The sequence below is a fragment of the Canis lupus genome, chromosome 16 (genome assembly GCF_048164855.1).
Source record: "Canis lupus baileyi chromosome 16, mCanLup2.hap1, whole genome shotgun sequence".
Lineage (NCBI taxonomy): Eukaryota > Metazoa > Chordata > Mammalia > Carnivora > Canidae > Canis > Canis lupus.
Window position 1 is genome coordinate 25,889,187 of NC_132853.1, and position 12,307 is coordinate 25,901,493.

At 61.9% G+C, this 12,307-nt stretch overlaps 1 protein-coding gene and 1 long non-coding RNA gene across 3 annotated transcripts in view; one reads left to right on the top strand and one right to left on the bottom strand.

Annotated features, from left to right (window-relative positions):
• Window positions 1–813: 813 nt before the first annotated feature.
• On the top strand, window positions 814–10,096 carry TBX2 (T-box transcription factor 2). Its single transcript, XM_072779650.1, has 7 exons — window positions 814–1,255; window positions 2,401–2,668; window positions 3,651–3,797; window positions 5,019–5,095; window positions 5,201–5,364; window positions 5,776–6,410; window positions 8,678–10,096. Exons 1-7 carry the CDS (start codon window positions 861–863, stop codon window positions 9,128–9,130), a joined length of 2,139 nt encoding a protein of 712 aa, XP_072635751.1. The 5' UTR covers window positions 814–860; the 3' UTR covers window positions 9,131–10,096.
• LOC140606368 (uncharacterized) overlaps window positions 8,402–12,307 on the bottom strand; it is a 35,480-nt gene continuing 31,574 nt past the window's right edge. For both annotated transcript variants that reach the window (XR_012008699.1, XR_012008700.1), the window contains 2 exons: window positions 11,434–11,845; window positions 8,402–10,713 (listed from right to left, as the gene is read on the bottom strand). This is a non-coding gene — a long non-coding RNA (uncharacterized lncRNA). The remainder of the gene's footprint in view (window positions 10,714–11,433; window positions 11,846–12,307) is intronic.

Below are 12,307 nucleotides of genomic sequence, written 5' to 3' on the forward strand. Positions count from 1 at the left end.
CGCCCACCGGCCTCTCTCTCCAGCCCCCTCCGGAGTGCAGGGGCCCCGGGCGGCGCCGCGGCCGAGAGCGGGGTCGGAGGCCAAGCTGGGGCGCGGGCCAGAGCGGCCCGGCCGCCGGGCGAGAGGGAGAAGGAGGGCGCCCCCTCTCCGCTCAGGGCCGTGTCAATGCTTTGCACTTGGAGCCGGCGTGCGGCTGGGGGTCCTTCCCCAGGGCCCTGGACCCGGGCGCCCCCCGCCTCAGGCCCTTTCGGCGGGTCGGGTCGGCCCGCCGCGCTCTCCCGTCCCGGCGCAGGCGGCCGCGGCTGCGGGCGGCGGGGTGGGGGCCGGGGCAGGGGGAGGGGTCTCGGGGCCCGCTGGCCCGTCATTGGTTAATATTTTATTCTGTTGACATGTTTTCTTACTGCTGAGGCTTCCGACACCTTCTCCCCGGCCCCCCCTCCCGGCCGGAGCTTGGCTGGAGCTGTCAAAACCCCGCCCCCGGAGACCCACAATTGGTCCAAAAAGCGTAAAATCAGCAATCAAGGGGGGCCTGGCTCGTTAGCGCAGGGGATCCGAGCAGGGCAGGACATGTGAGATAGTCACAGTTTTCCAGAGATCACGACAAGATCTAACCAGTCGCGCGTGGTCCCCGGCGCCGGAGCGGGCCAGCCCAGCCCAGCCCCGCGCAGAGCCCCCGCCACCCCCGCGCCCAGAGCCCCGCGCCCCTTGGCGTGCGCCGGACGGGGAGCCGGGAGGAGCCGCCGCTGCCGCTGCGCTCGCCGCCCGGGTCGCCCTTCCTCCGCGCGCGCCGCCGCCCGGGCCGGGGGTCCGAGCCGCGCGCCCCCGGCCCCGGCCCCCGGGCGCCTGGGCCGGATGTCCCGATGAGAGAGCCGGCGCTGGCGGCCAGCGCCATGGCTTACCACCCGTTCCACGCGCCACGGCCGGCCGACTTCCCCATGTCCGCCTTCCTGGCGGCGGCGCAGCCCTCCTTCTTCCCGGCGCTCGCGCTGCCGCCCGGCGCGCTGGCCAAGCCGCTGCCCGACCCGGGCCTGGCGGGGGCGGCGGCCGCGGCGGCGGCGGCGGCGGCGGCGGCCGAGGCGGGGCTGCACGTCTCGGCACTCGGCCCGCACCCGCCCGCCGCGCATCTGCGCTCGCTTAAGAGCCTGGAGCCCGAGGACGAGGTGGAGGACGACCCCAAGGTGACGCTGGAGGCCAAGGAGCTGTGGGACCAGTTCCACAAGCTGGGCACCGAGATGGTCATCACCAAGTCCGGGAGGTAGGGCGGCTGGCGGGCCGGCGGGCACGCGGGCGGGCGGCGGGCGGCGGGCGGCGGGCGGCGGGCGGGCTGGGGGCCCGACAGCACCGACCCGCGCCGAGCCAGCCGCCCGCGGCTCCCGGCCCGGCCCCGGCGCCACGCTTCGCTCCCACAGACAACCAAGTTGACTTTTCTCATCTGGCGCCGAGCGAATTTTTTTAAAACTAAAACATCAAAATCTCCCGAATGAAATAAAAGGAAAACGCTCTGCCCAAGAATGGTCCCAACCGTTCTGAGCCCCACAGCCGAGGAGGCCCCGCAGCTCGGCCCGGGCGGTCTCCGAGATCTCCACCGCGGCTCCTCAGCCTTGCCGCCCGGCCTTCCTGCCTCCGGGTCTGGCTCGGAGCTCCGGGGAGATGCAGCATCTCCCGGACTGGGCTCAGACCCTGGAGCCCAGAAGGAGCCTCGCACCATGCTAGGCCCAGGCTGCCCAGCTGATTCCAGCCGGCGGGTCGGCTTCCGGCAGGAAGCCCTGAGCGGGCCCAGCTACAGCCTGACCCGGGCTGGGAGCCTCGGCCCGGCCCAAGCCCAAGCAGTGAGGAGCTCTCCACTCACACACCGCTCCAGGCCTTAAAGCCAGAAGAAAATCACAGTCCCCAGCCCCCTCCAACGCTTGACTCAGCCACTGAGAATCCAGGCCTCGGGTTCACCCTCTTCCCCCGAAACTTTCGGTTTTTTGTCGGTTGTAACCCAGTTCCCCAAACGAACATGTTCTGGTTTTAATTTTAAGAGCTTCTGTCCCAGTGGGCACATCCCCTGAATGAATTCTTGGGGAGATTCAAAAGAAGCAGGTGTATTTCTAAGGGGCCTGGATTTCTTTTCTGGACATTGGCTTTCATCTCAGATGAGGGAGAAAGACAGTCACCAGACCAGAAGATAAGGCCAATGGGAAACCATATAATAAGAGAGGGTTTGACAAGAGGAAATGGGATCTCCCAGGAAAAACAACCACAGGTGGGGGTCTCCCAGGCAGTAATATGGAGGCAGAGTAGCGACAACAGGGATACACAGATGGGGAAGCTCATGGCAGCGGTGTGTGCCTGCGCTCTGGGGCCCTCAGACATAAAACTGGTTCCATGGAGTCTCCTCCGTTCCCTTTCTCGCAGGCGAATGTTTCCTCCCTTCAAGGTGCGAGTCAGCGGCCTGGACAAAAAGGCCAAGTACATCCTGCTGATGGACATTGTGGCCGCTGACGATTGCCGGTATAAGTTCCATAACTCGCGCTGGATGGTGGCGGGCAAGGCCGACCCAGAAATGCCCAAACGCATGTACATCCACCCGGACAGCCCGGCCACGGGAGAGCAGTGGATGGCCAAGCCTGTGGCTTTCCACAAGCTGAAACTGACCAACAACATCTCCGACAAGCATGGCTTCGTGAGTGCTGGGCAGGCACAGGGAAATGGGTCAGATACTGCGCATCCCCCACTGCAGGGAGGCGAGGTCGGGAGAGCTGGCAGCGGGACTCCCCAGAGGGGAGCGCTGGCCGAACCCTCCGAGCGCCCCTGCTCAGGTCACTGCCCTGTGGCCTATGCTGGCTGAGCCTAGGCCCAGAGGGCTTTGCTCTGCTGCTGGCCTGGGGAATGAAGGAATTGTAGGGCGGCAAGCTCCAGGCTTCTCATAATCTCGGCTGGGGTCAGGCCTTCCAAAGCTCTTCTTAGAGCCCAGTGGGAGGCAGGTGCGACCAGGACTCCTCCGGGCAGCCTCTGATCTTTAACTGCTTGGCTTGGAAGTCCTGCCCCCAACCTCAGCTTTTCCTCGCCCTTCCCCTTGACCCGTGTCCCCATTTCCCCCCCAAACTAGGAGATTCAAAAGTTAAACCAGCCTCCTCCCCATCCTAAGACTCCCTTCCCTCCTACAGGCAGATGTCCCACCAGGAGGAGGGAGTTTGGGGGTGGGGGTCCCTCCGTCTCTACCTGAGCCAGGCCCCCGGTAAATGGGAGAGGGGAGTTAATGGGGCGAAAGGGGCTGCCCATTCAGAGGTAAGGCAGTCACTGAGTCCGGGAAGGTCCAAATCTTCTCATGGAGTTACTAGGAACTTAGCAATGAGCCAGGAAGAGCGGTTAAGTGTGGCGTTTTATGGGGTTTTTATTTTGTTTTTATTTCTGTTTCAACTGGGGTAATTTTTTTAAGTGGAGAGAAAAAGAGAAACTGTGATAAAGAAAACTGAGGGTGAAAAAGAAGAAAAAGAAATATAGGCAAGAAAAAGAGTAGAGAAGACAGGAGAAAATTGCGAAGGAGGGGGTGGAGGAGCCCCTCGAAGAAAGAGACAGACTTGGAAAGAGGTGGGGTCCCCAGAGAGTACTCATGCTCGGGCCAAAGGCTGGGGGCTGCTGGCTGACCCAAGCCCTCCCCACAGACGATCCTGAACTCCATGCACAAGTACCAACCGCGCTTCCACATCGTGAGAGCCAACGACATCCTGAAGCTCCCGTACAGCACCTTCCGCACCTATGTGTTCCCCGAGACCGATTTCATCGCGGTCACTGCCTACCAGAACGACAAGGTGCGCTGGGTGGGCAGTGGGCCCGGCCCCTGCATCGTCATCGCTTTACACCTGCAGGCTCCTACCCTTCACTCACCCCTGTCCGAAGCCCCTGACCCACCCTGCACCCTCACAGCTCACTCCCCGGCACCAAGTCTGGCATCTGTGAGTGCAGCACCCACTGAAATCCCCCAGGCTCCCTCCCAAGTCTGCGACACGTACACACAGGCTCCCCAGGGCGCCCAAACAGCGGGGCACTCGTTGGGGTGGAGATGTTTACTTAGCAATTAGCAGAGACTCCCGGCTGAGCTGACATTTTTACATTTTATTCGTTTATTTTTTGGCTCCCGGATGGGAATTTAAATGAAGAGAGGGAGCCCGAGGCGATCTGCCCTGGCTCTCCTGACGCTAGGAAACCAGCAATAGGAACCTAGGGCCCGGTTTTCACTCTCCCAGGGGAGCCAGAGGGCAGGACAGGTGACACAGCTTCCCAAAGCACCCCACCCCCACCCTGTTTGTTAGTCCAGGCTCTGAACTCCTTGGGAGGTGTTTAGAGACTTTTCTTTTAAATTAAAGGGCTTTTTCTGCTTGTTGCCTTTCTACACTTTTTCTGTGGAGGGGCAGACAACCACTCCCTCTGGACCTGTGCCCGCGTGTACCACTCTCTGGAGAGTGTCCAAGTGTCCTACCGATCATTCTTTCTGTCTTTGTGAAACGGTGTGCTTGCGGGTATGCGGGCAACATTTTGGGCGCCTTGGATGCGTGTGGAGGTGTGTGAATTCACTTGGTTCTGTGGGCACTTGTTTTGTCTGTGCGCACTTGCGTGTGCCCGGGCCGTGATCTGATATCTCTCTGTGGTGTGGACTTGCGCGTTCCCTGTGTCTGTGCGCACTTGCTCAGATGCCGGGGTTGTTAAACTTGAGTGACCAAGGGGGCCCGGGTGCATGCTTGGGCAGATTTCGACTCTGCGCACAGCTTTGGGCTTGTGTGTGCAAGATAAGAGAAAGTGCCTCGAATAAAGTTTTTGGAGGAGGGAGAGACCCTGTGGCTTCCCGCGAGGCCCGCCCGCCGGCCTCACCTAGTCTTCCGGCTCGGCTCGGAGCGTCCAATCCCAGGCGGCCGGGGACCAAGCGGACGTCCGCGGGGCTCTCTGCTGGGCAGGCAGCCTCTGACCTCGGGGTGCCCCAGGCCGGGCTGGAGGAGCCGCTTCCTGACCTGGCGCCGCCCCCTCGGTCCCCGCAGATCACGCAGCTGAAGATCGACAACAACCCCTTTGCCAAGGGCTTCCGGGACACCGGGAATGGCCGGCGAGAGAAGAGGTGAGGGCTGAGCCGGCGGCTCTACCGAGGGTGCCCCGGCGAGCAGGACGCGGGGTGGGGGGGGGGTGCGCTCGCCTCTGACCCGTTGCCTCTGCTCATCCCCAGGAAGCAGCTCACGCTGCCGTCTCTGCGCCTGTACGAGGAGCATTGCAAGCCGGAGCGCGACGGCGCGGAGTCGGACGCCTCGTCTTGCGACCCTGCCCCCGCGCGGGAACCACCAGCGTCGCCGGGGTCAGCGCCTAGTCCCCTGCGCCTGCATCGGACCCGAGGTGGGGGTCGGGTGGAGGAAGGGGGGCGGGGAGGGTCTCCTCCGGCGCCGGGCTGGCTCTTGGCTCAGAACGCGTCAGCGATGTGTCTGGGGATGGGGCGTCCGACCCAGGCCTTCTCTGGGAGGCCGGTCCCCGGTAGCTAGAAGATGTGGCTGGACTCTGGCTGGGTCCCCGGCGCTGTGCGACTCTGGCAGGGAGTCTGTCTCCTTCGCAGGGCTCCGTTTCTCCTGCTGTAAATACGGGGCCGTAGATTAGGTGACTGCCGCTTGCCGCTTGCCCGACGAGGACCTAGAAACTCCTCGGACGCGGCTGCCCCAGGCGGGCCCGCCCAGTCTCCCCTGGCCCCGGGGGAGGCCGCGCGCCTGTCTCTGCCCGCGCCCCGGTGACCTCGCGCGTCCTGTCCTCCTGCAGCCGACGAGAAGTGCGCCGCAGACAGCGACCCGGAGCCTGAGAGGCTGAGCGAGGAGCGCGCGGGGCCGGCGCTAGGCCGCAGCCCGGGCCTGGACGGCGGCAGCCCCCCTCGCCTGACCGAACCTGAGCGCGCCCGGGAGCGGCGCAGCCCCGAGAGGGGCAAGGAGCCGGCCGAGAGCGGCGGGGACGGCCCATTTGGCCTGCGGAGCCTGGAGAAGGAGCGCGCCGAGGCGAGGCGGAAGGACGACGGGCGCAAGGAGGCGGGCGAGGGCAAGGAGCCCGGCCTGGCGCCGCTGGTGGTGCAGACGGACAGTGCGTCCCCCCTGGGCGCGGGACACCTGCCGGGCCTGGCTTTCTCTGGCCATCTGCACGGGCAGCAGTTCTTCGGGCCGCTGGGGGCCGGCCAGCCGCTCTTCTTGCACCCGGGACAGTTTGCCATGGGCCCCGGAGCTTTCTCCGCCATGGGCATGGGTCACCTGCTGGCCTCGGTGGCGGGCGGCGGCGGCGGTGGTGGAGGAGGCGGGCCGGGGACCGCCACCGGGCTGGACGCAGGCGGGCTGGGTCCCGCGGCCAGCGCAGCAAGCACCCCTGCGCCCTTCCCTTTCCACCTCTCCCAGCACATGCTGGCATCTCAGGTAAGGCCTGTGATCTGGAGGGAGAAAGCAAGGTGGGCATAGGGCCTTAGGGTGCCATGGGTGTTCTGAGTTTACAGTGGGCAATGACTCAGTCCTGGGGAGACCTGACGGACACTCTCCAGGACACTTAGATGCAGGGAGACTAAGTCTGTAGGTCTAGGGTCTGGCCAGGGCACTGTTTCTGACTAGTGTACGACTCTGGACAAGTCCCTGTCCCTCTTTGGGCCTGTTCCCTTCCTTTGCCTCCAGCACAGACTGCCTCTGGCTTTTGTGAAGTCCACTTTCCTGGCCTCAGGACACTTCTCTTGGAAACAAAAACTCTTGGCTCACTGTCAGTCCCTGAATGGAAAAAGGGAGTAGGAAAATTTGCAGCATTTTCTGGACAATTGATCGCCATAATGTCCCACCTCTCAGATGCCTCTGGCCCCTTTCAGGCCCTGCAGGAAAGTCTTCTGACCTGACAAAGGACAGAGCTGTTCCTTCCCCCACTTTGGGTCTCCCAACTCCTCCAGCCACACATCTCAGGGAAGAGGGGCTCAGTTCCCCAGGCCCAGGCTGAAATTCTCAGCTCCCAGGGGAGACTTTATGAAACTGGCCAGGCGCAAAATACAGAGATCCAGTGGGGAGAGCGGCCTCTTTGGTTGCTTGGGTGGAATATTCCCTGTGGAAAGATTTGGAATCTCTACATTCATTTTCTTCCCTCTGAGGTTTCTGGCAAATTGAACCCTTGAGATCTTATCTTAAGGGAAGGAAAATAGGAGTTCAGGTCTGAGAAGGCTCCTTTGGTTCAGAAGCAAATATTTTTAAAGTGGGGGAGGGGTTCTGAAATGGGTTTTTAACAGAGCTCAGTGTCAGGGATATGTGGAGTGAGCGAACCACTCACGTCACATATCTGTGGCTCTGAGATGGCAAGGAAGCCGCTGGAAAATGGAGTTCAGGAACTGGAGGTTTAATCTGTATTCTTGATTCTGTGTGTATATGAATGCCTCCTCCCCAGCATGGGCATCATAGAGGTCGTGAGGAAGTCAGGGCTTCTAGATACAACCAACCTGGTCAACAGGTGCAAGTCCAGGTTGAGAGTACCCAGCACTCAGGAGGCATCACTTGGTATTCTGCTAGTGGTTAAGTTCCTGTGGGCATCCCACCGCTGGCCATCAGGTAGAGCCAACTTTTGGGAGGTCTGAAGCCTCCCTCCTTCCTCCCCACCTGAGATGCCAGGACTGAATGCCCAAGAGGGCTTGACCTTCTCAGGAAGGATATTTTCTCATTCCTGACTAAGCTACTTCTTTCCTTTTCCCTGCCTGAGCCAGGCCTGAGGCCCCCTGGAAGCCCAGCACAGTCAGCTCCCTGCACTCCTCCCCATACCTTCATACCCTGGGGAGTGAGCCATTATCTCAAAGGTCAGATAATCCAAAAGTCGGGCCTCAGGGACTCAGACAGTGTTTGTCGGGGGTTTCCTGGCTACTGTGCTCTCCACAGGCAGACTTTGCATTCCTTCCTCAGAGGCCACTGAGGTGCTGCCAGGAGTTCTCTGTAGAATATCCAGGCCAGTTTATAAACAGACTGGCATCTATGCCCTTCTCTTGGCCTAGGCAGGAGATCCTGGAGCAGGCAGGCAGGTAGAATGAGAATTTAGAGAGCTCCTCTCCTCCCCTGTCTGTTCTTCCTCAGTCCTTTGGGGGTTCCTACAGAAAGAAAGGCTGGGGAGGACACTGTTGTAAGTGCACAGAACCTCCCAACACAGGCGAAGCTGCCTGCTTGCCACCTGGCTCTATGCCTGCCCCGTTTCCTCCCTCTAGGCTTTTGCCCATGCTAGAACAGCCACCTGGCGTGTCTTTGCCTCACTCTTACTGTAATCCCTGGTGCAGAGCTTGATGGTGCCAGACCTTTGCATCATAACCTGAAGCAAGCTCCCTTCTGAGTTTGGCCATAGTATTTTGGCTCCTGCCTACCTGTGCTGCTTGGGGTTACAGTTCTGTGAGCTCTGGTCCTTTTTTTTTTTTTTTTTTGAAGATTTTTATTTATTCATGAGAGATAGAGAGGCAGAGACATAGAGGGAGAAGCAGGCTCCTCGCAGGGACTCTGATCCCAGGACCCCGGGATTACCACCTGAGCCGAAGGTAGACGCTCAACCACTGAACCAGGTCTTATATTCCTAGAACAGTAGGGCAAGGATTCCTGGAGGTAGCACCACCCCTAGCACCTGGCTTACCCTCGGAACACCTCAGGCAGGATGCCTAACCCTTGTCTTGTTCTGTTTCTTTCAGGGAATCCCAATGCCCACTTTCGGAGGCCTCTTCCCCTACCCCTACACGTACATGGCAGCCGCTGCGGCCGCGGCCTCTGCTTTGCCAGCCACGAGTGCTGCCGCGGCAGCTGCAGCCGCCGCAGGCTCCCTGTCCCGGAGCCACTTTCTGGGCAGTGCCCGACCCCGCCTGCGTTTCAGCCCCTACCAGATCCCAGTCACTATCCCGCCTAGCACTAGCCTCCTCACCACTGGGCTGGCGGCCGAGGGCTCCAAGGCTGCGGGCAGCAACAGCCGGGAGCCCAGCCCGCTGCCGGAGCTGGCTCTCCGCAAGGTTGGGGCCCCTTCCCGAGGTGCCCTGTCACCCAGCGGCTCAGCCAAAGAGGCGGCCAGTGAACTGCAGAGCATCCAGAGACTGGTGAGTGGGCTGGAGAACCAGCGAGCCCTCTCCCCCGGCAGGGAGTCGCCCAAGTGAGGGGGCTGCCCAGCTGCTCCGCTGCCGCTGCGCAGACCTCCCGGGCTGCCTGCCCCTGCTGCTTGGGAAGTGTACAGCACAGAATGGGTATTTATTTAAATAAAGGAGCGAAAGCGGGCTGCAGCAGCTGGAATAGTGCCCCAACCAGCCAGCCGGGGCCTAGGACATTTCCCTGGGCCTCACGAGGAATCCGGCTGCCCGGAACACAGTTGCTTAGGAGCCACTGGTCATGGGCCAGATCTGCCCCAGTGTCGAGGTGGCACTGGCCAGGGGCCCCTGTGGGTCCTCCAGCGCTGTGGGGAGGCCTCATCGCCCTGCCTAGCGGTCTCTTCGGGAGCCAGAAGGTGCAGGAGTCAGGGATGGGAGCCTCGGAGAGAACCCCAGAGCCCCCTAGCCTTGGGCCTGGACCGCTTGAGAATCTGCAGTGAGGGATACTGGGCTCAGTGAAGACTGAAGTCAGTGTAGACTTGAGCTGGGAGGGACCTGTTCTTTTAATCCTCCCACTTCTTTCCCCCAAAAGACAGGCGCCCCTCCCACCCCTGGGTCAGCGGAGGGAGTGGCACTTCTGCCTTGAGTCCCCAGGGAAAAAAAAGATATTTATGAAATAAATGGTAATTTGTGTAAATAAGCTTTAAGGTTCCCAGAATATGCAAATTGGTATTAATTTATTCAAAGGTGTACATTGCTGTGTACATAATATCTAGAGATTAATTCATAGCATTTAAAATTTCTTTTCATTTTACATGAGCATCTATATTGTACAGGGCTGGGGTTGGGGGGGTCCTTGGCTACGGGAGAAGCCCCGACCCCCCCCGGAGGAACTTCCACCCCGCCAGCCCCTCGGCCCCTCCCGCCCCGGGCTTTGCTCGCCCGGCCCGCGGGCCCCACCTCAGGTTTTCACTTTTCGCTACCAAGCGAGACGAAAAGACAAAAACGTGAGAAAACAATAAAACGCTGCAATGCGAAGTGAACGGCGCTGTGCGCTCTGTGGGCCGCGTGGGGCAGGGGCGCAGCCAGCGCGTAAGGAGGGGCTGGAGGCGGGGACAAAACCTTGGGCGCCCCCGGCCCTGCGGCAGCTGCACCCCGGGGGCGGCAGCAGCCTGGGACAGCGGGCGGAGCTGCGAGGCCGGGCGGCGCCGGCGAGGGCCGCGGGCTGGGCCGCGGGCTGGGCCGGGAGGCGCGGAGCCGCTCGAGCCCCCCGCGCTCCCCGCGCGCCGGCAGCCTCCCAGGCCAGGGGCCGGGCTCCCTCTGCTGGCCACTCGCCTCCGGCCGTCGCCCCAGCCACTCCGCACCTGGACTCGGGGCTCCCTTTCCCGGGCTCCAGAGTGGAAAATGCCTCCCCTTTTTGTGCCTCTGGGTAGGTGGGGCTGGTAAGACGGGTGCACCCTACTCCCTCTCCCTTCCGAGGAGTTTGGCCCCGGTGCACCCAATACCGCGGGCCCTAGAATCCTTTTCCATCTGCCTCCTGAACCTCAAAAAGAGACCATTCTCGGGCCGCCTGGCTGGCTCAGTCCGTAGAGCTAGAGCGTGCGACTCTTGACCTCGGCTCCGGAGTTAGGGCCCCATGGTGGGTGTAGAGATTCCTTAGAAAGGAAAAGAAGAGAAAAGAAACATTTCACCTTGTCAGGGCTGTTGCCTAGAGTAGCAGAATGTAACCTGAGAGTTCTCCCGTGTAACTCACCTAGATCTCTCTTGGGGGTGGAGAGAGTGTGGGTCAATAGACTACTTCCATTCCTGCCTCAGTTTCCCCTGGCATAATAAAGGGCTCGGCCGCGGTATCTCTGGGAATCCCGCTGGGTCGGTATCCATTAGACATGTCCTTCCCCGAGGCCCACTCCTGCCGGGACAGCTGCCTCCTACCCCTAGCCTTTGAGCTCATCTCTGCTTTACCCAGCCAACAGGTGTCTCCAGCCCCAATTTTTTTTAAAGATTTATTTATTTATTCATGAGAGACACAGAGACACAGGCAGAGGGAGAAGCAGGCTCCTAGCAGGGAGCCGGATGCCGGACTGGATCCCGCCCCCCCTCCCCCCCCCCCCCGCCGCCCCGGGACCGATCGCGCCTTGAGCCAAAGGCAGACGCTCAAACTCTGAGCCACCCAGGACCCCTCCAGCCCTAATTTTGGCAGCGGGAAGGAGTGGGAGAGGGACGGTCCCTGTAACCCACCCTCGGGTCTATCCATCTCTGCGGCACTGAGCCCCCACCTCCTTCCCAGTCCGTGCACCCCGGCCGGGCACACAGCCTACCCACCTAGAGCACTGCAGGGGAGGGGGTTGGGTTGGGAGGATGGGTCTCCAACTCACCAGGAACATCAGGAACGGTGAGATGAAGGAAGGGCGAAGGTGGAGGTGCAATGGACAGTATCCAGGCTTCCAAACACCCTGGAATGAGAGTCAAGCCCGCCTCTCCCAGGGGGGGAGCCGGACCCCGGCCACGCTGAAGCGGCGAGGGCCTTGGCCAGTGAGAGAGTGAAAGGGCCGAGAAGGCTGTCCCGGGCCCTAGCGGGGGGGCTACTGCTTGGCTGTCTCTGACCTTCCTCAGGCAGCACAGTGAAGGGTCAGTCCCGGAACGGGGCGGGCCCGAGAGGCCCCTTCCTTAGCTCAAGTAGAATCCCTCGTGGACAGTGTGCTTATTCGAGGTCGCTTTGGGCTCAAAACTCCTCTAACATTCGAAGAGCAGGGGCGCGTTCGCTTCTTCCGGCGTCTCGCCGCACGTCTAGGAAGGAAAGTGGGGAAGCAGCGGCGGGTGCCCAGCAGACTGCAGAGCGGGCCACTGACGCCAGGGGGCAGCACCGACCGCACGCCGCGGTAGGGGCCGCGCGCCGGAGGCGGGGGCCCGCGGGGAGGGTCTCTGCAAACGCTAGGCGGGGCGGCCTGCTTGCCGCCGCATTCGCGCCAGGTGGTTGCTGCAGCCTCCCAGATGGGGTGGAGTGACACTGCAGGGCCTCGGGAGGCCCCAGGTCCCGAGTGCAGCTCGGGGGGATGTCTCCCCAGCCCCTCGCCCCCCGCCGGCAAGTCCCCTCCCGGAGTCGCCCTCGCGGCGCGCCCCTGAGGTCCCAGCTGCGAACCTGAGTTCGGCTGCGGGAACCGCACCGCCGGCAGCAGGGCCTTGTCCCAGACAAAGGCCAGGCCGCTGCGTGGCCCAATTAAGCCGCCCGCCTCCGCTGCCTCACATCCC